Genomic DNA, 25,224 nt, shown 5'->3' on the forward strand with positions numbered 1-25,224 from the left:
ATTATTAAACTAACAATATATAAAAAATATTTATTTTTAATAATAGAGTTTTATTCAATTATATAGTTGAGTTAATGTTGAATTCAACATATTAAGAATAAGTAATATTAATTAATTATCAATAATAGATTAAATCATATCAATAATAACTTTATTTTGCATAGAATTTTTATTGCTTTGAACTATAAAATTGAGTATATTAATTAATTATTAATAATTGATATTATTTTAAATTAATTATCATTTAATTAGTGTTAAAGTTATATACCAATTATAATTAATATTTACCATTATAAATAGCATTTACTACTTAAGCATTTTCAAGCAAATAACACCTAATAATATCACAAAAAAAAAAAAAGAGACGAGATTATTAACATTGTTAAGTTTGAAGTGTCTAAGAAATAATGCAGTTTTCAAAGAGGAAACTTCAAGTTATATTCAAATGACAATATAACGTAAAGAAATAAAATATCATTTTAATCGATGATGAGGTAAACTTATAATATTCTAAATTTATTTTAAACTTATTCCTCATTCTATTATTTAATATAATTTTAATTTTACTTTATGCTTTTTATTTAAAGTTTAATATCATTTTTAGCCCCTATACTATATAGAAATTCTCACTTTTAACTTTTTTACTATTTTTTTCAATCACTTTATTTCGTCTACTTTCATTTCGTCACTCAATATAACCCATTGACCATTTTCTCTACAAAAGTATATGATGTAGTTGTTTAAACCAATCAAAAGCTAACATGTTAATCCACATCATTTTAATGATTAAAATGCCATTAATAATTTTTTAAATTTTTTCATGAAAATTCATTTCTTTTCGAACATGAAATGTTTTAAGAATCTGGAAATGTATTGTTCATCTTTAAAATGGGAACAACACAAAATTTTGTCAATTTTTTAAGAAAGATGGAAGCTCATAAGACCGAAAATTAGTTGCTCTAGCTTCATTACTGCTCAGCATCCCAGATTGGTCCAAGATTCTTAAAGCGAAGTATAGGGAACACGGTGGTGTTGAAGATGTTGACCAATAATGGTCACGGTATTGGATCGACAAACAATGACAAACTGGAGGCTTGAATTTTAGACCCTCAATGAACCCTTCTATGTTTTCCTTGGGTTTTCTAAGAAAACTAAGCCAGGTAGTCAAAGGAGGATGAAGTTTGTAACACCCCTAACTCGTATCCGTCACCGGAATAGGGTTACGAGACATTACTGGACTTATACACTATCATTTATACAAAATCGAGTCATATAATTTGAATTTCAAATCAATTCTTTTGAAATTTCACCATAAAGTGCCTAATATTGGCCTACGGGGCCCAATGCATGCTTTGGAAGTGGTTCGGAACTAAACTAGCAACTTTGGAAATTTTTCCTTGAAGATAGGGGCACACGCCCGTGTGGCTTAGGACATGGCCGTGTGGCCAGCCCGTGTGGAATTCTGACTTACATTTTCTTAAGTATCAGAGGGGTATACGGCCTGGGCACATGCCCATGTGGCTAGGCCGTGTGGTAAACTGATTTTTCACCATTTTTAAGCCATTTTCACACATTTTGACACACGACCATGTTTGAAACCCGTGTCCTTCACACGACCAAGACACACGGCCATGTCTTTGGCCTGTGTACTATTCTGACTTCATATTTAAGGATGCAGGGGACACACGGTCATATCACACACCCATGGGCATACCGTGTGTCTACCTGTGTAGACGAAAATAGGCCGTTTTAGGTCACTTCTCACCCTTTCATCCATTTCCTGCACTTAAACACAATTATACACTAGTAGAATCCAACCAATCAATTATTTCAAGCCAAAACATGTATATTTCATTCTCAAACACAAAACATCACATTCAACTTACTTTGCATACTTAATTGTTCCTATAATTACATTATCAAATCAACCCCTATACATGCCATATAAATCAAAAAGTTGTTTAACAAAATTTACTGGAATAAATCTGGATGTGTGATCTTTGATGTAGATCTAATCCTCTGTATGTATATAAGTCATCTACAAAACAAATAACATACACAAATAAGCTTATAGAAACTTAGTAAGCTCATAGGCATAAAAACATAAATCTTATCGAACACTGTACACAATCATATATCTTTTAATTTAATTAATTCTTCTTGTAAATCACAAAATCATTAATAAGCTCATTTGAATAATTTCCATGTTGCTATTCACGAATTTAACTCCTTTGGGCCCATTTCTCATTTACTTCCATAGTTAAATTAGGGAACAATAATGGAATTGAGTGCTTCATTATCACATTGCCATGGTAAACCATAGACTTGCACTTAGTCACATATCACACACCAAAGTCATAGCCCCGCCATGGTCTTACACGGATCACATATCAAACCGATGTCATATCCCAGATACGGTCTTATACGGAATCACGTTATCACATTACACTGATGCCATTGCCCAACTATGGTCTTATACGGGAATACGTATCACATTGCACTGATGCCATAGCCGAGCTATGGTCTTATATGGGAACATATATCACATATTTTCTGTCAATTCATCATGGTCATAAAATGAAATCACTCAAAACCATTGTTCCAACTAATTTGTACTTTTAGTTAATCATTATTTAGTAATTAATACAATTTGATAGTATTCATCTACAATAAGGTACCTTAGCAATCATAATATTTTCATAATAAAACATTGAACTTTGTCATATGAACTTACCTGGACTAATTTGCAAAATTCGTAGAAATTCAGGGATTATTCCTACAATTTCGCATTTCTAAGATTCACTTCGTTTTCTTGATCTATATTTATAAAATCATTCCTTCATTAGCATCTATTTCAATTCTATTCTACTTCACAACTTATGCCCTTAAATTTTTGAAATTATACTATTACCCCAAACTTTTTTAGTTTTTACAATTTAGTCTCTGCTCAATTTATTCATCGATTTAGCTAATTCCTCTCAAATAACACTTTATCAAGACATTATAAACTACTTCAAAGCATTTAACACTCAAAATTTCATCACAAAACCCTAATTCCAACAACTTTCACAATTAGATCCTAAAAATTGATTGCTATAAAAATCTCTTCATAAAATCATCATATAATAAAATTAAAACCTCAATTCTATGATAAATCATCATAAAATTTCAGCACTTATTCATGGCAACTTTCAAAATTATCCATGAAATCAAAAACTAATGAATTAAACAAGTGGACCTAGTTATAAAAGTCTCAAAAACACAAAAAAATTACAAGAAATAATCAAGAATTGAGCTTACATGTAATAAAAATATGAGAGACCAGCTTAAAAGAACCCTTCAATGGTGTTTTTTCTAGAAAGGATGAAGAAAAATGAAGAAAACTCTAGATATTCTAATTTAATCCAACTTTTAACTCTTCAATTTCAACTTAATTACCATTTTGCCCTTAGTTCACACTATTTCTCAGCCATTCACTTACCTAACCGTCCAGCCCATTTTATTTTGGGCCAATTTTCTCTTTAAGTCCCTCTTATTTATTATTAAAGCTATTTAATCACTTCCTACAATTTTACATCTTATTCAATTTAGTCCTTTTTCTTCAATTAACTATCAAAATGGTAAAATTTCCTAACGAAACTTTAATACTAACTTATTAACACTCCATAAATATTTTTAGAAATATTTATGGCTCGGTTTATAAATTTGAGGTCTCGATACCTCGTTTTTATCTCATTTTATCTATAAATTTTCTTTAATTCATAATTTCACCAAAAAAAATTCTAAAACCACACTTAAATTTTACTTACTAACATCTAAACTCACATGTCGGATTTAGTGATCTCAAATCACTATTTTGATATCACTAAAATTTGGGTCATTACAAAGGTAGCCTTTGATTAGAGCTCTGACATCGGAATAAGCTAGTTAGTGGAAGTAAGAACAAAGTGAGGTGCTAGGTTTTTACTTGGGTTTTGAGTTAAGCCGAGAAAGAAAACAAGAAAAAGGAGAAAGATGACGTTGTAAGCTTGGCTGGAGGAATGGTGACGATGATGAGCGGTGCAACGACGATAGTCGTGCGACGCCTAAGATTTCAATTTAAGGAAAGAAGAAGAGAAATAAATAAAGAAAAAAAAAAGGAAATGTTTATTATTGCTAGAATTGAGTGACCCAAATCATTATTAAAATAAAATACAGTGGTAAAATAAAAAAAATCCATATAGAACTACACTTCTTTTATTTTATTTTATTTTACAATAAAGTTTTTCAACCTTATTACACTTCATCTATTTGATATTGATTAGAATAAGGTGTTTCAATCTTACTACACTCCTTCTATTAGAATATGGTTTTACAAGCCTGTAAATAGACATAGTCTACTTCTCTTGTATTTATTTGAATTAGACTTAGTGAATTATATTCTCCTCTGTCCGTGTTTTTTTTTTCCGAAAGGGTTTCCTCGTAAAATCAGAGTGTTCTTTATTTTTTTCCTCTTTTCTTTGCGACACATTGTCATTGTCATTATCGATGTTCTATTTTTCACAAATTGGTATCTGAGCTTTCCGGGTTTCTTATCTCGATCATGGTAATCGTGTCGCTGAAGTTTAAAATGTTCTGTTAGATTGCAACACCAGATTTGTGTTGTGACATATTAAGATGCATGTAGTTCTTTTGTAGATGGATCGGGAGGATGCCCTGCTATGGATAGATAAGATGCCTTCGACATTGACGAATGAAGAGAAGAAGTGTAAAGATCAAAAGGCTTTGATGCAATTACATCTACATTTGTCTAACGAAATTTTGTAGGATGTGATGAAGAAGAAGACCATCACTGCATTATGGAAGAGGTTGGAGCAGCTATGTATGTTGAAAACTCTAACCAGCAAGCTGAATGTGAAACGTCTTTATGCTCATCGTTTGGAGGAAAGTGTGTTTGTGCACGAACACTTAACAGTGTTTAAAGAAATTCTCTTAGACCTTGAGGCCATGAAAGTTCAGTATGATAAAAAAGATCTAGGGTTGATTCTACTTTGCTCGTTACCCCTGTCTTATTCAACCTTTAGAGATACAATTTTGTATAGTCGCAAGTCTCTCACAGTTGATAAGGTTTATGATTCTTTGACCTCGTATGATAAGATGAAGCATATCGTGGTTAGAATAAACTCTTAGGGAGATAGTCTCATTGTTTGTGAGAAATAAGATCGAAATGTTAATGATGATCATGGAAAAAAAGGAATGGAATCATCGCGGTAAATCTAAAGGAATATCGAAGTCTTCAAATAAAAGTAGGACTTGTAACTTCTGTAAAAAGAAGGGGCACATTAAATTTGAGTGTTTTAAACTGTAGAATAAGATCAAAAGGGAGGCTGTGAATCAAAAGAGGAAACAACCAGAAAAATTCAGTGAAGCTGCTGTTGTAGAAGACTACAGCGACGGTGAACTTCTATTGTAGAAGACTACAGCGACGATGAACTTCTACTCGCTTCTGTCAACAATTCTAAAGTAAGCGAGGAGTGGATCATTGATTCGGGCTACACCTTTCATATGAGTCCCAATCGGGATTGGTTTACAACTTACGAAATAGTGTCTGGAGGTGCTGTTTTGATGGGAAATAATGCTTATTGTAAAATCGCAGGTGTTGGAACAATTAAAGTTAATGTGTTTAATGGAGTTGTCAGAACACTTAGTGACATGCGACATGTTCCACAATTGAAGAGAAATTTGATTTCGTTGAGTATCTTAATTCAAAAGGGTACAAATACACAGCTAAAAGTGGGGTTTTAAAGATCTCCAAATGTTCTCTCGTTGTGATGAAAGGGCAGAGAAAGACTGTTAAGTGTTTTGCATGGTTCTACTATTACTGGTGATGCAGCTGTCACTTCCTATTTCTTGTCAGATAATGATGTTACTAGACTTTGGCATATGCGCCTAGGGCATATGAGTTAGAATTGCGTGGCAGAATTAAGTAAAAGAGGATTTCTTGATGGGTAAGGAATTTACAAACTGAAGTTTTGTGAGCACTGCATTTTTGTGAAACAAAACAGAATTCGATTCACCAGAGGAATCCATAACATCAACATGTAACCCATTTATACCATTTTGGTAATTAATCCAACATGTAACCCATTTTTGAATTTAATTATTATTTTATATTATCGTGTAAAAAGCCTTATTGTGTACATTGAATATGGTCTATAATTTTAATATTATTAAAAATATAAATCTATAAATGTTCTAATTATCCTTTACTTTACACAAATTAAAATAATTAAAATGTAATATTTTAGAAAATTATTTAAAATTTAACTCATAACATCACGCATACAATGCAGGTGACATTAAGAATAAAAATAACCTATGTATTGTTATTATGTTTATTAGTTATTATTTGAGTAATGTTGATTTATATTAACTATATAAATTAAAGCTATATTGTACATTGAATATGATATTATGATTTCAATGATTTAAATATTATTAAAACAATATTTATCTACAAATGTTTTAATTATGTTTTATAATATTGATTATTACTTTACACTAATTACAATAAATAAAAATGCGTTATTCAACAAAATTATTTAATAATTAAAAACTATTGTATTTGGGTGAAACTAGTTATATTCTTGGAATTCGAATCTTTAGGGATCGAAAGAATAAAATGATAGATCTATCACAAGCTTCATACATCGATAAGGCACCGGAACGTTTTGCAATGACCGATGCAAAGACAAGTGCTCAGCTAACTGCATCAGGTTTTCTTCTTTCTTTAGATGATTGTGCTAAAACAGCAGAAGAAAGAGAGCATATGAGTAAGGTTCCATATGCTTTGGCAATTGGAAGTCTTATGTATGCAATGCTTTGCACACGTCCAAATAAAATTTTTGCAGTAGGAATGGTTAGACGATATCAGTTGAATTCTGGTCTCAAGCATTGGCAAGTTGTAAAGCATATATTAAGGTATCTTAAAAGAACCAAGGATTATATGCTTATGTATTCTAGGGAGAAACTTACTCCTATTGGATACACAAACTCTGACTTCCAAACCTATAAGATTCGAGGAAATCGACATCAGGAAATATATTCGTTCTAGGCCATTGAGCCATAATATGGAGAAGTGTAAAACAAACTTGCACTGCTAACTCTACTATAGAAACCGAGTATGTGGTTGCTTCTGAGGCAACGAAAGAAGCAATATGGCTTCGAAATTTCTTAATCGAACCTGAAGTCATTCCTGGTATAAAAAAAGCTATAACACTATATCGTGATAATAGTGCTGCAATAGTTAATACCAAGGAAATGAGAAGTCACAAGAGAACGAAACACATTGATCGAAAGTATCACTTAATACGTGAGGTAATAGCCAAAGAAATTGTAGATGTAGTAAAAGTATCTTCTAAAGATAACCTTGTGGATCCATTCACTAAGACTCTTGTAACTAGGAGTTTCAATAAACACGTCGATGATATTGGAATGCAAAACATGACACATTTACTTCACTAGGGTAAGTGGAAGATTGTTGAGAAATGCGTTCATATTTTAGTAAACATGTAATTATTTTCTATGTATTTGAACAATGAATAAATAAATTTCACATTTCACTATTATATCTTTTGTATTTTTATGCATAGAGAAATTGTGACAAGAAAATATTAGCTCATTAATTGTCCAAGTTCAAATTGATGATAAGTAGCATTGTAAGAACATTTACATTGCGAGAAAGACAACTTACTTCAGTAGATAATCTAAATGAGTCCGTAATCTCGTAAAAGAATCAAAGTAAGCATTTGATTTAAATACTGAGAAAGATTATTATATCGTCTACAATTCCAATTAAGGAGATGACTAGTTTTAGCTATCAGAGCAGTTGACTCCACGGGTAGAGACATAGATGTATTCATTGGCAGAATGATACATTGGACTGGACCCAAGATGAATTAATTCTAAATCCGTTTGTGAATTAGTTCACTTGTGATGTTCATGGTGTGATTTACTTAAATCTTGAGTTAGTAACTGACCATGCGTATGCAACTTATGTGCTTTGATATAAGTGGAGGCTTATGCTCTAAAGATGATCGAGCCCATAGCCGGCATGTTAGGTACATGACTTGTGTATGGCATGGCTTTACTAGCAATAGTGGAATTCATAGCTCAATTAAAGAGTTAATGATATCCTCTCATTGGCATTGTGTGGATCTATAAATATGAAACTTGACCACAAGTTACTTGTTCTCGAACGAGTAATTTATCATAGTCATTTGTTAACAGTGATCATATTAATCATTAAGAAAACATAATGGTGACAATGAGATAAAATAGAATTGTATTGAGTGAACGAATTTACCTCAAATGAATCAATGATATCATATAAGGGTAACACAAACATGACAAGGCCATTGGATAAAGCAGTTGGATGAATTGTTTTCGTAAAGAGTATACAATAAGGAGTTTTCAATCATGGTACTTCTTGTAGACTGACTCCATGATTAAGTCATTGCGAATTGTCAGAACGATGCTTCTGGACATAATTGCAGTAACTAGAGCCTAATTGTATATGTTTGATTGTTCCCTCTGCTAGCTCAACAAAAACTCGATCAGACTACATTTGAATCAGAAGAAAATTCTATGACTTTAGGAATAATTTAATTGAGTCGATTTATTCGATGCTGAATTAAATTAGGTGATTGTGAGAATTGTTCAACTAGAGAATTTGATTAAAGAATTTTTTTGAAAAATTAATTTGAAAAACCTAAGTAATTTTTGGAAAAATTAATTTAGATCAACTAAAATTAAATTAATCAAATCAATTAAAATTAATATGATATTTTTAGAAATTAATTTTCAAGTCAGACAATTGACTCAATTGGTAATTGAATTTGAAAATTAGACCTGAGATCGTAAATTAGGCCCAGGAGCCCAAAATCGAGACCAAGACCCAAAATTGGTCGAACCGGGCCTGATATGTGAAACTGGGCCAACAGTCCAACTGGTGGTTATATCTGATTGGTCGGGTTGTCTTTGGCCCGGACCGAACCGACAAAAATCAAACCAACTTGTGGTGTCGCCGATCGCAAGCAAATGACATTCGGTGGCTAAAAAATTATTGACTTCGGTGGGTTTTCGGTGGTTGAGTAGTGGAAGAATTATACTCCTACTAAGACTCTACCAGAGAATTTGATTTCAGATTAACCATTCCAAAAATAATATTATTCTAATAGATTTAATATTAAATTTAATTTAATACTTATCTTAATAGTATTTTATAAATTTAATATTAAAGTGATTATCTTACTATTAAATTTAATTTAATGTGTATCTTATAGATAAATATTTTATTAATTTAATAGATTTAATATTAACTTTAATCTAATATTTATCTTGATAAGCACTATATTAATTGAAAATTAAATAGATTAAGTTTGATCATAGTTTAACTCTCTAGAATCTCCCTATATTATTTTTCACACTTGAATTCAAGAGAAAGTTGTAGAGTGAAAATTCTCTGAATAAATTATTTCAGAAAATTTCTAGAGATATTTTCCTTATTTACAACTTGACTCAAAAGTTTAGAGAAATTACCAAATTACTTACTGATAATTTTTGTGAAAAATTTTCTGATTCAAAGCGAGCCTATATTCGGCAAACGTGAACTTGAGGATTGTGGAGAAAACTAATCAGTCGAAGCGTTCATTCTAAACGAATCAAAAAAGTATAAATTTGATCAAGTGTTTATTACTTTAGATATCACAATCAAGTTCTTGTTTTGGAAAATTTTTTAAAACTTTGGTTCTTCCCTAAATTTATTTTTTGTTGCATTTTTCAAATCCAATTTTCCAACAGCGACATGATCAATTAAGAGACATTGAGGCATCTCGTATTGCGGAGTTAATTGACGGTGTTGAACTTGAAATTAGAAAAGGGAAAAATCAAGTTCGTACTCTCCAACATCCAGGCAATACCCGATGGGGATCTCATTTAGCTTCTCTCAATAGCTTGATGAGGATGTTTGATTTCTTCCATGTTATATTACAATATATCATCAAGTCCGGCAACCTTACTTAAAAGATTGAAGTTGATGGAATATATGATGCAATGACAATCGTTGAATTTGTTTTCATATTGTATTTCATGATTGAGATGCTTGGAATCACTAATTATCTTCGTCAAGCATTGCAATATAAATCACAAGGTATACTAAACGCGATGCAGCTGGTGTCATAAACTAAAACGCTTCTCCAGAAATTAAGAGAACATGGATGGGATCCTTTGTTTAAGAAAGCGAAGTTATTTTGTAATGATCATGAGATAGAAATCCCTAATTTAAGTGCTCCGTACAAAACTGGTCGAGCCGGTCTCCCATCTAGTGAGATAACCTCACAATTGAACATCACTATCAATTTGATATATTCATTGATGGTATCAATTCATTGCTAACAAAAATGAATTCTTGCTTTAATGACGAGGTAGCAGAGTTAATTGTTCTTAACTCCACTTTGGATCCACGCGATAAGTATAAAGCTTTTCGGATGGAAGATATCTGCAAGCTTATGAATGATTTTTATCTAGACGATTTTCCAGAGCAAGAAAAACTACACATGAAGATTCAATTAGAGCATTTTCAACTTGATGCTCATTAAATAATGGAGTTGCAGAAAGCTTCTATAGTTGTCGAGTTGTGTCAAGTTCTATAAGACAAATAAGTCGCGTATTTATCCTCTTCTTGATAGAATTATTCGTCCTGTGCTAACTCTTCCCGTGTCTATTGCAATGACCAAACGAGCATTTTCAGGCATGAAAATTTCGAAGACAAGGCTTTGCAACAAAATGAAGGATGATTTTCTTTCAACTTACTTGGTAGCATACATAAAAAAAGAGATAACTCTAGAATTTTCAACAGATTCTATCATTGATGTGTTCGATCTTATGAAGAAGTGAAATGTGCAATTTAGGATGCCTAGTATTGAGAAATAGGACTAAGCCTAATTTTTTTAATTTAATTTTGGAATTATATTGTGTTTTATGAAATTTTTAGTATAGTATTAGTTATTCTTTTTTACATATTGCAAATAAATATTTAATTTTATATAGTGTGATTTTTTCCTTTTAATTTTTTACAATTAAATCGTTCATGTTTTTTAAAAAATATTAAATTGATTTGTTTAATAAGAAAAAAAAAAGTATCCGAGAAGAATTGACACTTTATTTATGTTAAAAAAAAGTTATTTGGATTTAAAGTTTCGGCACCTTTGGAGTAAAATCCTGGAGTTCTCCCTGTGTATAATAATGCACATTTGTTCAAAGTTCATATATTATCCCTTTTGAAACTAAAAATAGAGAAATGAACAAACCAAATAAATAATACCAAATGTAAAATTCTCTTTTTATTTAAAATTTGTTTAGAAATAAAAAAAATGCTTCAAAATAGCATTTATATGCTTCAAACCTAAAAGGGTAAGTGGGCATTCTCGAAATCATTGAGATTGAGGTATCTTTCATATAAGTTTTACAATTTATAAGAACTAAATCTTTTTAGAGTTTTTGGTTAGTTTTATTATCAATGTTATCTTCAATGTTCAAATCTGAATCCTCCCTTTAAAATATAATTTACTTTACCATTACTTATTGATTTTTTAATTAATATTTCTCATAATTCTTAATAATATCAACAAATACAATTTTATTAACTTAAAAGAGTTTGGGTACTCAAATTATGGAATTTGTAATTAGCTATCATTCCCCCTGAAACCTATTTACTAATGGAAAACAGTGAGCAAGCCTTACTTGGGTTGGCCTTAACCTTTCATGCAGTTGATATTATTTCATGAACTGCTCCATCTTTGCCTATTTGGTTTAGATTTTTTATTCTGCACTGTTTACCTATTAAGATTTTCCCAAAAAGTAAGCTAGTAAAGGGTCTTTTATAGATTTTATAAATCAATCAGCTTCTTCTCTTTCCTTCTTTCCTCATCCTCTGTTCATTTTGATTGCCAAAAAAAGGAAAAATCATTCACTTCATAAAATCACCAGGGACCAAGACTGCCAAAGAAATTAAGATTGTAGCTTAAAACGTACATCATCAACCCTGTGAGACATTCTGACAAACATGTGTTGTGCACAGAAGTCCTCTCGATCTCCAATAATGCCAACCCAAATTGGTAGGAATAAATGACTACTTGGGTTTAGGTGCCAAGGATCCGAAATCTCTACGAGGCAATAACTATAAACAACAAAGAAATGATCAAAACTTGGTTAAAGCCAAACAGGTAAAGAACTAATGTAAAAATGAGAAGCGAAGGCTAACCGTCCAAAAAGCTTTGCCTTCCACAAGACCATAAGGAACAGCTCCGAAATTCCTCGAATCCTTTGTGTTATATATGTTATCTCCTTCTACCCAAACATGCCCTTTTGGAACCTATATATTCACAAATCATTTTCAATCTTTGAATATACAAAAGTGGAAATCCTAAAAAATATACATTACCACAATAGTATTGCATTTATCACTGTTTTTGGGGTCGACGACGTAGGTGACTTGATCACCTTCCATTCCGACCAGCCGTTTGCAGACAACCCTCCTAGGATTCTCAGGCGACCGAAAGAAGACAACGTCACCAGGTCGAAGTTTTCCTGTTCGGGTCGAAATGCGCTCCATCAACAACACATTGCCTGTTATGCCCAAGGTTGGAAGCATACTAGGACCATAAGTCTTTAGAGTTCCGTCATTGCCGCCGCCGCCCAAAATTCATAAAAGTAAAATTAAAACCCATAAATGAAAACATGAAATGATGATTGATAAGCTTGTTTTTATGGGGGATAGTTGAAAGATTTCTTACAACAACGGTAGTGCCGAGATATTTGTGGGTAACATAAAGCAAACAGAGGCCTCTCACTATAGGGATAACCCTGCTGCTCCATTCTCCCATTCTTCTCTCTTTTTCCAACCAATTTAGATTCTGGGTTTTCAAACATGTAGTTACTTAATCAACGACAATGAAATGTTTGTGGGCTTTGAAATAGGAAGAATCCAACATTGATCCATTTATCCTGCTTTGGGCTTTATTACGTTGTTTTGTTTCAATCTTGGTTTGAGAAATAGGATACATCAAGGAATCCCAGTATTCCAGGAACTGGTAAATCTTCTTTATGAGAGAGGATTACAAGTCTAAAGATGCAATAGCTTCGGTCCTTTCTGCCATGATGCGTGATTTTTTTTTTTTTTTTTTTGAAATTACCGATTAAAATATTCTGAAACTACTCTAATTATAGTTGAAGCATCAAATCAGTTTCAAGTATTAAAACAAAATTTACTAATTTTAAAAAATTAAATGTTTTTTAATTTAAATTTAAATTTATATATTTTAAAACTTTATAGAAGAATTTTGTAAAACTTTTTGAATTATTTATATATTAAATATAATTTGTTAACATTTTTAATCAATATAATATATAATATTAAAAATAAAAAAGATATGTGTTCTAATAACACCACATGAATAGTCAACATTAATCAATATCAGTTAACACGGTCAACACCGATTAATATCTGGTTAAGAGTGAATCAAAGTGAAATCTATTTTTAAAATTTAAATTTAACTTTTTTATTTTAAATAAATTTAATTACCACATCCCACAATTTGATTGCAGCTCAATGCGACCGAGCCAAATAACAAATTGATATATTAATACTAATCCAAGAAAAAAAATAATACACGCATAGTTCGGAATTAAACCTTATTAAAAAAATGAAACGAAAAAAGGCAGTCCAAGTTGCTCAGAAACCGTGGATCAAACCAGAATCAATTGAAGATAGGATTTGGTGATAACAGACGCAAATCTGAATGGGTTGTCAGATTCCTTGGACCATAGCTTAATCTGGCTTTATTATTGCAAATCAGTCGCAATAAATTCTGCAAAATTCAGAAAACCATGGATTACATTAGATTTTTTTACTCTAATTGTATGTGTTTACTGTGATATATTAATGATAGAGATGGAAACTACGTACCATGTGCTAGCACAAAATTAGACATTATCCTTTTGGCACCAAGTATAAAATCCCAACCCATCCTTCCATTGGCATTTTTCGTTCAACTTGCCATAATGGTGCTACCGCCATTACCTACATTTACACATTCAACATTTGCTGCGGAGTCAACTAAGCATTTACTAGTTGGAAGAGTGGAGTTTCCCGGATTCCCACGTCACGTTCTAGATTCCCATTGATTACACTCACTAAACGACATTATCATTACCATCTCCCACTTGTATTAATACACACTTTCGCTGGTAGGTGGGTCAGTCAAGTGTTTAGACTTGAAATCCTCTCCTTCTTAGCTTCTGAACATAGGTGGGGTTTGAACTTTGTACGTATCTTTTCACTGTCAAAGACAATTCAGTTTGTTTATCATATTCTGGATTGAGTTATGATATGACACTCATTTTGGATTCCAGGGATCAAAGATTGGTTGAAATTTGCATATAAGCCTGACTTTGAATCCAAATTCATCATCAGTTACGATAGTTCCTTTCAAACCAGCTTCAGCATTACCATTACCTTAGCTAGCAGTGATGTCAAAATGTGTCAGTTTAATCATTGTTATAGTTTGTTCTGTTTTACTTACTGTGCTGCATGCCGAACCAAGCTTGGAAGTTGAAGTTGAGGCGCTTCAGGCGTTCAAAAGATCTGTCACTCATGACCCTTTAGGAGCACTTGCAGATTGGACGGTGGCTAATCATCACTGCAACTGGTCTGGCATTGCCTGTGACCCTTCCTCAAGTAGAGTCATTTCAATCTCCCTGCTTGATAAGCAGCTTAAAGGGGAGATATCTCCGTTCCTGGGAAACCTTTCAAGCCTCCTGGTTCTTGATTTGACTTTAAATTCATTCTCAGGTCATATACCACCTCAACTGGGACTATGCTCCCAGCTTACTCAACTAATTCTTTACTATAATTCTCTGTCGGGTCCAATCCCACCAGAAATAGGTAACCTTAGAAATCTGCAGATGCTGGACTTAGGTGATAATTCTTTGAATGGAAGCATCCCTGATAGCATTTGCAACTGCACTTCCTTGTTAGCTCTCGGTATCATTTACAACAATCTCACAGGGACAATCCCAAAAGACATAGGAAACCTAGTTAATCTTCAAATGTTGGTAGCATATAGAAACAATTTGGAAGGTCCAATACCTGTTTCCATTGGCATGTTGGGAGCGTTGCAATCTTTAGACCTAAGTGAAAACCGTCTGTCTGGAGTAATACCTCCTGAAATAGGGAACTTGTCAAGTTTAGAATATCTTCAGCTGTTTAATAATTCACTCACGGGAGAAATTCCATCTCAACTAGGTCGTTGTAGGTCACTTCTTGCCCTTGAACTCTACACCAACAAGTTCATAGGAGCCATTCCTCACGAGCTTGGAAATCTGGTTCAGTTACAGACTTTAAGACTGTACGGAAACAAGTTGAATTCCACGATTCCTCCTTCCTTATTCCAATTGAAATCATTAACCCATTTAGGACTCTCAGAGAATGAGTTGATTGGAACTGTATCGGATGAGGTTGGATCTTTGACCTCGTTACAAGTACTGACCCTGCATTCCAATAAGCTCAAGGGGGAGATTCCTTCATCAATAACCAACTTGACAAATTTGACATATTTGTCAATGAGCTACAATTCCCTGACAGGAAGACTTCCACAAAATCTTGGATTGCTTTACAATCTAAAGAACTTGAGCCTGGAAGTCAATCATCTTGAGGGATCAATTCCCCCAAGCATTGCCAATTGTACCCATCTAATGTATATATCTTTGGGGTTTAATAGGATAACTGGGAAAATTCCATCAGGTTTAGGACAGTTGCCAAATTTAACACGTCTATCTGTAGGGGCAAATAGGATGTCAGGTGAAATTCCTGATGACCTCTTCAACTGCTCAAATCTTCATCTCCTAAGTATAGCTGAAAACAATTTCACTGGATTGATTAAGCCAGATATCGGCAAACTCTATAATCTCCAGGTTTTGAAAGCTTCTTTCAATTCATTTGTAGGGTCAATTCCACCAGGGATTGGCAATTTAAGCCAACTCATGACCTTGACCCTTGCAGGAAATGGTTTCACGGGCCGAATTCCACCAGAAATATCAAAAGCCTCTCTCCTTCAGGGGCTCTCATTGCATGACAACGCTCTGGAAGGTGCCCTACCTGAGAGACTATTTGAACTGAAGCAGCTAACTTATCTAGACTTGCAGCACAACAAGATAACAGGTCCCATTCCAGATGCTGTCTCAGAGCTTGAGTTTCTTACATATCTCAACCTCAACAACAACAAGCTCAATGGGTCCATTCCAAATAGAATGGACTGTCTATATCGACTTTCAACATTGGATCTCTCTCACAACCATCTCAGTGGATCAATTCCAAAGTCCATGTTTGCAGGGATGAAAATGATGCAACTGTATCTGAACTTCTCCTACAATTTCTTAGATGGACGTATTCCAGATGAGCTAGGGATGCTGGAAATGGTACAAGCCATTGACATCTCAAACAATAACATTTCAGGAGTCATTCCTACGACACTTAGAGGCTGCAGAAATTTGTTTTCTCTAGATCTTTCAGGAAATAAACTTTCTGGTTTCATCTCTGCTGACGCTTTTGCTCAATCGGATATGCTTAGAAGCTTGAACCTTTCAAGAAATAAATTAGATGGTGAAATTCCGGAGAACTTGGCAAAATTGAAGCATCTAAGCTCACTAGACCTGTCCCAGAATCAACTTCGGGGTCATATTCCAGAAAGCTTCACCAATAGTTCCAGCTTGAGGCATCTAAATCTTTCATTCAATCAACTTGAAGGCCATGTTCCCGAGAAAGGCATATTCAAAACTATCAACATGTCAAGTTTGGTAGGAAATAGAGATCTCTGTGGAAACACATTTCTCGGGTCGTGCAGCAAGAGAAGTTCAAATCGGTTTTCGAAAAAGGCAATAACAATTCTCAGCATACTTGGATCTGTTTCTGTAGTGCTGACCCTAGTGCTAGCCATTTCATTCCTCCTTTGGCATGCCAAAGAGAGTAACCCAGTCAAGTTGGAAAATCCAGAAACAGAGTTTACAGCAGCAGTTCTAAGAAGGTTTGATAAAGAGGAGTTAGAAAATGCTACAAGCTCCTTCAGTAAAGATAACATTATTGGAGCAAGCAGTTTGAGTACCGTGTATAAGGGCCAGCTGGAAGATGGCCAGCTGATAGCAGTAAAAAAATTAAATCTGCATCAGTTCTCCAAAGAATCTGATAAGAGCTTTTACAGAGAAGTCAAAAACTTGAGCCATTTAAGGCACAAGAATCTGGTCAAGGTACTTGGGTATGCATGGGAAAGTGAGAAGCTGAAGGCTGTAATTCTTCAATACATGGAGAACGGAAGTTTAGAGAGTGTTATACATGGCTCCATGATGGATCTTCATATCTGGACATTATCTAAGAGAATTGATCTTTGCATTTCAGTTGCTAGTGCATTGGATTACTTGCATTCTGGTTATGATTTCCCCATTGTGCATTGTGATTTGAAGCCTTCCAATATACTTCTGGATGGTGATTGGGTCGCACATGTAAGTGACTTTGGAACAGCTCGCATGCTGGATGTCCATCTACATGACGGAAGTAGCCTTTCTTCAACATCAGCATTTGAAGGCACTATTGGCTACTTGGCACCAGGTAATCTTCAATTGCTCCAACTTATTAAGCACTCATCCATTTCTCATATGTGCCAGAAAAATTTCCAAACCTGCAATATTTTCAATAAGCATCTTGAGAAAAGATATGGTCTCCCATGTTGCATGTAGTCTAGTTTCAACTATTCTAACACTAGAATTCCTTCATATCTTTGAATGGATCAAGTGATAATCAAATGACCATGCTTAAACAATTACATGCTTATAAACTTGCTAAGTTTCTAATGAACATCATTAGATTTCAAAACCTGAATTACTGAGACATTACTCTGCCCTCATTCAGAATTTGCATACATGAGGAATGTCACAACTAAAGTGGATGTGTTCAGCTTCGGCATAGTAGTCATGGAGTTCCTAACAAAACAAAGACCAACTGGACTAATGGAAGAGGACGGACAGCCAGTCAGTCTCCGTCAACGAGTTGAGAAATCCCTTGCTACTGGAACCAAAGGAGTCCTCCAAGTTTTGGATCCTATGCTAGCTTCAAATGATTCCAATAAACAAATGGAAGCAGTGGAGGAACTTTTCAAGCTAGCCTTGTTTTGTACCTCCCCTAATCCTGAGGAAAGACCCAACATGAACGAGGTTTTGTCTATCCTTTCAAAGCTAAAAGCAAATAACTATGAAAATGAGGCCATAATCTCATGAAGAATTGAGCACCCAGCTGTGTTGGAGAAGAATAACTGCAGACTCCATTCGATTCTAATGTATTGGAAGGATAAATATATGTAATAGCAGTTACTCTTCACAAGTGAGAAATGAAAAAGATTGCATCTTTGTTTTTGTCTTTAGGTTTTTGGCAATTAACCAATTAAAAGTATATATATCAGCAAATCTAAATAAATGTACAAACTTATATATATCATGCATATAAAGTTTTGGTGATTAACCAATCAAAAGTAAATATAAAAGCAAGTCCAAGCAAAATGTACAAGTATAAATCAGCTAGTCCAAAACAAAAAGTATTTTCATATTACCATTACATCCTAGTAATGTCTCAGACTGTCAGTCTTTAGGTGGGTCAATCTTTAAAAATTCATCTATAATTGACGGAAACTCCAGAGTTTGAAACCCAGAATCATCAGCACTCTCGAAAGCAGCTTTAGCCATAAGCAAGAAAGCCAACCTCAATGGCTCACTACCATTCCTGGAGAAATATATAATCCAACCTTCCAGTCTTTCCACTTCTTTGTCACACTTTGGCCCTTTAACACCAACAATCTTCTCATAAAATCCACACTCACATCCACAAGAATTCCCTCCACCAACAACAGTTTTGTGCTTCTCTCTTTTCTGGGTTTCTCCCAGATTATCCGATAAACCCAAAAGCTGCATCAAATATTCGATATCATCAGTGTCTTTGCTTGTTGCGGGGGAATGAGGGGGATTAATCTGAGGATGGGTTTCATTTGTAGAAAGGGACTGAGGTGAAGAAGACATGAAAGCTTGAGGGGGTTCGCTGTTGGTTGTGTTAGTGTTGGAAGGGTGGGTTAAGTGCAGGTAAAGTGGGGTGCTAAAAGATTGAGTAGGGACATGGGGTTGTCCTGAATCTGGTTGGTTTTCTTCTAGTTTCAATCTTTTTTCAACCTGTAAGAATTTGAGGAAACGAATTCAGATAATATAAAAAGGCATGCACATGTTTGTGAGGCATATAGGATTGAATAATGAATACCTGTTTGAGAGATGAGAAGAAATTGCAGTGTAGAGATGGCGGTCGCATTATGCAAGTTTCTTTATTCCTTTCTTTTTTCCCCTTCGCTTTCCAAATCACTGATTTTAACTACATATTTTTTCAATAATTTATTTAATTAAATAATAATTAATTTTAAATTAAAATTTTTACTAATTTAAGTAATATTATGAGTTAATATTAGAAACAGCAATAATCTTTAAAAATTGCATGTGACTTGTTAACTTGTGAAATTTAAAATTTTACTCACAATGTACGAAATGGTATTAGTAACACCATAATCAAAATCTTTCCAAAAGCATTACAGATTTTGAGAATTTACAAATAAAAGTACACCAACCAACTAAAAACATGCGATGAAACAAGTGATAATCCTGGAAGTTTACAGAGATAAAATACGCATTGATTTGCAACAAAAAAAAACATCACACCCAAGTTTCATGGTTTTGAGGGGTTTTTTCTTCGTATTTTTATTTTTAAAATTGTTTTCTGAATTTTTTAAAATTTATAAGTATTTTTACTTTCCTTATGATAATGTGTCATTGGTTGACTTCAACTTTTTAATAAAAATTTGGATTAAAGGTAACCATATACATAATAAAAATACATAAACTTAGCTGATAAAAAAATAAAAATATTGAAGTAATAATTTAACTATATTATATAAGCCAAAAGAAATTTTAAAATAATAATCATAACAATTATTGTGAGCTGCAATTTCAATCTTTGTACCTCCACAATCTCCTTGGAAAAAAGGTAAACTATATATAGATATAATTACCTAATTATAAAAAAAATTATTTTAAGCATTTATAATAAAAAGTTTATAATTTAAGTAGTTATGTTATATAGTTCGATCATTTTAATTACAATTGACAAATTAACGTGACAGTTAAAAATAATATAATAATAAATTTAATTCTTTAACTTTTACATATTATATCATTATAGTTATAATTTTAAAAATTAACGCTTAAAATTTATAAATAATCTCAATTTTATTCTCATTTTTAAAAAAATATATAAAATTACATATAGACGTTTAAATTTTGTATTAACAATTATATTAATATTAAATAAAATAAAAATTTGCCAGGACCGTCCCCACCGTCCCTCAAAATTTTTGTTGAAAAGAGTCTTACAAATTCAAGTAGCCCTCTAATTGATGAAATCTCCATTGAAGGAAAAGGTAAATTTCCCTTTAGGGATTAAAGCTTTCTAATGTAAAAAAGAAGCTTTAGTAAAGCAGGAACTCTTGCCTGTGTTTATTTACACCCACTCATACCCACTCGTCTCACGGGAAAAGACCATTGAAATTAAAAGAGTGGGATGTTTTGCAGACTTTTAAGGAGCATCTCTAGCCCGTCGTTGAAAATTGATTCAGTGCAAGACATGAAGAAATTCTAAGTGACCCCAAAATGTCGTGCTACCATCCATCTAACCAGGGCTGCATGCTCAACAATAATACCTAGATTCAAATCTAGTTTTCAAAAATTCAGAATCTAGGTTTTGTGCTTGTATTTCTAGGAATTTAATTTTTTTGTTTATCAAATTTTAAAATTTAAGTTCAATTGTTAATTTTATTTAGTTAAATTTGTTATTGTGACATTTTGAAATAGAAAAACAATTCACTTAATAGTTATTAACTTAAATTTAACAAAAAAATTTAATAATATTTACAATTAAACCTGAACTTTAAAATTTAAAAAGTAAAAAATTAATTTCTTAATAAAAAGTACAAAACTACAAGCATATTTTAACCTAATATCTAATATAATGTGTTTAATAAGGAAAAATACAGGAAACAACCCATGGAGGGAGGGAGGGAGGGAGGGAGGGAGGGAGGAGAGTAAACGTTGGGAGAGGAGGAGGATGGTGGGGAATTTTTTATTTTATTTAATATTAATATTAATATTATTTTTATTTTTAATAACATTTATGTATTTATATATATATATATTAGAATTAGGATTAAATTTAGATCACTTATAAAATTTAAAATTAATCTTTTAAAACTATAATTAAATTAATATAATATATAAAAGTTGATTATTAAATTTATTATTATAACTATTTTTAATTACTAATGTTTGTAATTTTAACAGCAGGGGCAAAAATTACTGAATTATGTAATGTGGGATTGAAATCTGAGATGGGCAAGCGTGTTCAATTTTTACCCACATCCAATGCCACTCATTTCTTTATTTTGTGATTGTGCTGCCAAAATGTCTAGGGTATACAATAATGTATATAATGAAAAGTGTAGACATATTAATATCATATAGGATTATATTAGAAAATTAATTTCTAATGAAAAATGTTCATTACATATATCAAATTAGTTAGCAATTTAGTAATTTCTTTAATCAAAAGGTTTATCAAGGGTTTAGTAAGTAATGCTAATATATATATATATATATATATTTTTTTAAATCACTTAATAGACACTAATAATAGGAATCCAACTTTTAATTAGTAACATCTAATTATAATGTTTAAAGAGTAAAAACTAAATTTTCTAACTGTAAAACTGTTTTCTTTACCCTATTTTTCCAACAAGGACATCTTAGCCACCTATGAGGACGCGTCGGGGTAGGCAATGAATTTTCAAAGATTTTGACTGTTGTTTAGCTCGAATACATCTTTTTTGGACAGGGCTATGGTTCAATCGATGTTAGGGGTGGATGTCTTGATTGAGTAGGGTCGCTATCTGGCTCTTCCATCACTTATCAATTGTAATAAATAAATAAAAAAGGAAGTCTTCAGTTTTATTTAGGAAAGGCTCTGTAAGCATACTTTTTAATTAGAAAATCTGGTTTCTTTCTCGACCAGGTATGGAAGTTGTGCTTAAGACAATTGGACAGGCGCTCCCAATGTATTGTATGAGCATTTTCCTCCTTCCAGTCAGTACATGACTTGGGTTTGAAGTTGTGCTTCAAACTCTAGTAATTTGGCAAATCTTCATTGGGCATCATCGGATAGACTTTGTACTACAAAAAAGGTGGGTAGTACAGGCTTTTAAGATCTTTACTACTTCAGTTTAGCCATGCTTGGCAAATAAGGTAGGAGGATTCTTTCAAATTCGAACTCCCTTTTAAGTCGTCTCTTCAAACCTAGATACTTTTCGAAAGGTGAGTTTTTTTTATGTAAGCGAGGGTACTAACTTGTCTTTTGTTTGGAGTAGCATTTGTCCGCCCAAGTGTTTGCTTGAAAAGGGGTCCCATTGGCCATGTACTTATGGGTTGTTCTTTTGCGGTTCAGGTATGGTCTTTATCAGCTATTACATTTCCGTCAGTGTCTTTTTCTAACTGCTTCTCTTCGTTGCTACTTGGTGTTGATAGTCCTTTGCTTGGTAGAGTGGTTGTTACTGCTTGGTCTCTCTAATATTTTCATAATCGGTTTCTCTGGTGTATGGACACAGCTACAGCGGCCTCAAATGGGATTTTTGCTACTCGCTTCAGGCAAGACTGAGCTACTGCGCTTTAGCCTATCAGCAGGTGCAACCTACTGTTGTTCAAACGGTTGTTGCTCCCGTTGCTAGCTGGTGTCGACCCCAAGTAGTCCATGTCAAGTGCAATGTTGACACTGCTTTTAGTGAGGATGGGAAGTAGGTAGGTTACGGGCTGATTATTAGGGATGAGGAGGGCGCTTTCTTTCACGCAGCCATCGGCCATCTTCCTGTTGTGTCTCGGGCAACAATGGATGAGGTTATGACCATACGGGAACCTCTTTCTTGGCTCAAATTGGTGTTGGTAATGCATAAAAAAATCAGAATATTTTTAGTTGCAGAAAATCCTATGCAATTTTTGGAAATTTACACGGCTGTTTTACTATTTTGTCATTTAGAAAACTGTATAAATAGGAGGTCATTCTCGTCATTTTACACATAACACAACAAGAGAAAAACAACTTCTCTTTGTTCTCTAAATTATGGTGTTCTACGAAATTATACGGGAGCAAAATTTTGTCTAGAAGATTGAGTTTTAAGCGAGATCGTCTATGATCCCTCCGATCTTTTTTGGAAATTCAACCTAGTGTGATTTCGCCAATTTTCTTCCAGTTTATTTTCCAATAAGATTTCCCACCAATTGATTTTGTTTTTTGTTTTTTGTTTTTTTTTTGTTTCGATTCTTTTCGAGAAAAATAATATCAATTGTGTTTCACTTTCTTTATTTGGGTGTACAAATATTGAGATACTATGTTAACCTTGAAGGGCGATATCCACTACAAGATTACACCGATCAAGACGAATTTGCTTTTAAGGCAATAATTCTTCCACGACATAATGATTGCTTTATTTATTTACTCTTAGTTTGGTTTCTTATTAGTGCTAACGATTTTGTTTTATAGTAGTATATTTCCGTAAATTGGTAGGTATAGACAATGTTGTCTTGTAAACTGTTTGTCTCGAAGCTTTATGAGCTCTAAACTCTTATAACCATGGTATTTCTGAGTTTATTTTTTTTTTATCGATGATTGTATTACGTTGCGTTGTGACTTTCATCATCTTTCTTTTCTATTGGATTTGTAGGAGTGCTAACAAGGTTGTCCATCGTCTTGTTTGCGTAGCATTGTCCCAAGCATGTCCTCATGTTTATAATTCAATTCCTCATTTCTTAGTATCTTTGCTTCATTTGGTTGTTTCTGACCTGGTTCGTGAGGAAAGGCCTTAGATTGGTTGTATAGGGAGAGCCTGTTGGCTTGGGTTTAGTTTAGCTCTTTTCTAATGAGTTGTCTTTTGTCTTGCCTATTTGGTTTTCTAATGAAATACCTCTTTCTCTTAAAGAAGAGGAAAAAAGTGAATATCTCAAACGCTTCACGGGTTAAGGAATGGTTATGTCACAAATTTCTTTTTTTCTTTTTTATTTTCTAAACTAAAATGAAGTATTATTAAACAAAATGTGTTATAACTTTACTAAATAATTTAGTTTAAATTGGGATCAATCAAGATATTGTTTAAAAAATTCAATTATTCAATCTAAGTTTATTTAGGGTTTAGGGTTTAGGGTTTATTATTCTAAAATAATAAAATATTAAAAATATAATAATGATTATATATTTTTATATTTAACTTAAAAAATATTAGTTTCATCATTAAAATATTAATTCAAATCAATTCGAGCCAACCCAAATTAAAAATTACCTTACTTACACCTATTTTGAATTAGGTCGAGCTTACCAAATTAAGCGGATAATTCAACCATTAAACAAATATATAACTACAAATACCCAAATAAATAAATCCAACCACTAACACAATATAATTAATTGTTTTTAATCTTGAAAGGCATGATAATTTATTTGCCCTCCAACTTTATAAAAAAAAAGTTATTGTAGCTTTCTATTTAATTTTTCACTTTTTTTAGCTCATAAACTTATATTGTTTGTAAAATCACCCCAAAATGAATGAAAAAGTTAACATTTGTTAGCTTTGTTGACATGGCATCAATGTGTATTGTAACAGCTTGTTTTTAGTCAAATCGGAACAGTGATTTCGGGACCACAAATGTTAGGTCAAAATAATTATTTTATTTTTATTTTAATGTATACAGCATGATAGTATGATTGTGAAAAATTTTCGTTTAGAAATGTTATCATTTGAATGCTCAATTCGAAAAAAAAGGACTAAATCGCGTAAAGTGAAAAATTTGAGTTCTATTAGCTAAAGGTGTCTAATAGCTATGGAACCTTAAAGTGGAGGTCCTTATGAGGTAATTAGACCTTTAGTATGTTAGTGGATGATAATGGCTTGACAATTTTGTAAATTGAATTAATTTAAAAGGTTAATTAAGTAAATTAGTAAATAAGTGATAATAAAA

At 32.7% G+C, this 25,224-nt stretch overlaps 3 protein-coding genes and 1 long non-coding RNA gene across 6 annotated transcripts; 2 read left to right on the forward strand and 2 right to left on the reverse strand.

Annotated features, from left to right (window-relative positions):
- Window positions 1-11,886: 11,886 nt before the first annotated feature.
- Window positions 11,887-13,068, reverse strand: LOC108485547 (uncharacterized). Of its 2 annotated transcripts, XR_001871317.2 has the most exons (5): window positions 12,834-13,068; window positions 12,482-12,706; window positions 12,302-12,412; window positions 12,073-12,217; window positions 11,887-11,971 (listed from the first exon to the last, which is right to left on the reverse strand). XR_001871317.2 is itself a non-coding variant. In XM_017789402.2 (4 exons), exons 1-4 carry the CDS (start codon window positions 12,921-12,923, stop codon window positions 12,170-12,172), a joined length of 474 nt encoding a protein of 157 aa, XP_017644891.1. In that variant the 5' UTR covers window positions 12,924-13,063; the 3' UTR covers window positions 11,979-12,169. The 2 variants fall into 2 exon arrangements, 1 of the variants encoding a protein (XP_017644891.1); XM_017789402.2 differs by lacking the exon at window positions 11,887-11,971 and having other exon boundaries at window positions 11,979-12,217; window positions 12,834-13,063.
- A 505-nt stretch (window positions 13,069-13,573) lies between these two features.
- Window positions 13,574-19,509, reverse strand: LOC108486554 (uncharacterized). 2 transcript variants are annotated; one of them, XM_017790672.2, is made up of 4 exons: window positions 19,388-19,509; window positions 18,693-19,302; window positions 14,006-17,768; window positions 13,574-13,907 (listed from the first exon to the last, which is right to left on the reverse strand). In XM_017790672.2, the coding sequence occupies exons 1-2, from the start codon at window positions 19,433-19,435 to the stop codon at window positions 18,721-18,723; spliced, it is 630 nt and encodes a 209-aa protein (XP_017646161.1). In that variant the 5' UTR covers window positions 19,436-19,509; the 3' UTR covers window positions 13,574-13,907; window positions 14,006-17,768; window positions 18,693-18,720. The 2 variants fall into 2 exon arrangements, with proteins under 2 accessions (XP_017646161.1, XP_052886089.1); XM_053030129.1 differs by having other exon boundaries at window positions 14,006-19,302.
- LOC108486552 (LRR receptor-like serine/threonine-protein kinase FLS2) lies at window positions 14,569-18,490 on the forward strand. The gene is made up of 2 exons (XM_017790671.2): window positions 14,569-17,698; window positions 17,999-18,490. Exons 1-2 carry the CDS (start codon window positions 14,569-14,571, stop codon window positions 18,361-18,363), a joined length of 3,495 nt encoding a protein of 1,164 aa, XP_017646160.1. The 3' UTR covers window positions 18,364-18,490.
- Window positions 19,510-22,185: 2,676 nt separating the features above from the next.
- LOC128294187 (uncharacterized) lies at window positions 22,186-23,255 on the forward strand. Its single transcript, XR_008284476.1, has 2 exons — window positions 22,186-22,666; window positions 22,827-23,255. It is a non-coding gene; the product is annotated as an uncharacterized LOC128294187 (long non-coding RNA).
- Window positions 23,256-25,224: the final 1,969 nt, after the last annotated feature.

Source organism: Gossypium arboreum, chromosome 6 (genome assembly GCF_025698485.1).
Source record: "Gossypium arboreum isolate Shixiya-1 chromosome 6, ASM2569848v2, whole genome shotgun sequence".
In the NCBI taxonomy this organism is placed as follows: Eukaryota; Viridiplantae; Streptophyta; class Magnoliopsida; order Malvales; family Malvaceae; genus Gossypium; species Gossypium arboreum.

Excerpts from the sequence above, each read along its gene's own strand:
- LOC108486554 (XM_017790672.2), bottom strand. The coding sequence starts at position 19,435 with ATGCGACCGCCATCTCTACACTGCAATTTCTTCTCATCTCTCAAACAG. Across the intron at positions 19,303-19,387 it reads TCTTCTCATCTCTCAAACAG|GTTGAAAAAAGATTGAAACT; the intron begins GTATTCATTATT and ends AAATTCTTACAG.
- LOC108486552 (XM_017790671.2), top strand. The coding sequence starts at position 14,569 with ATGTCAAAATGTGTCAGTTTAATCATTGTTATAGTTTGTTCTGTTTTA. Across the intron at positions 17,699-17,998 it reads TATTGGCTACTTGGCACCAG|AATTTGCATACATGAGGAAT; the intron begins GTAATCTTCAAT and ends GCCCTCATTCAG.
- LOC108485547 (XM_017789402.2), bottom strand. The coding sequence starts at position 12,923 with ATGGGAGAATGGAGCAGCAGGGTTATCCCTATAGTGAGAGGCCTCTGT. Across the intron at positions 12,707-12,833 it reads ATCTCGGCACTACCGTTGTT|ACTTATGGTCCTAGTATGCT; the intron begins GTAAGAAATCTT and ends GGAACTCTAAAG. Across the intron at positions 12,218-12,301 it reads AAGGCAAAGCTTTTTGGACG|TTATTGCCTCGTAGAGATTT; the intron begins GTTAGCCTTCGC and ends TGTTGTTTATAG.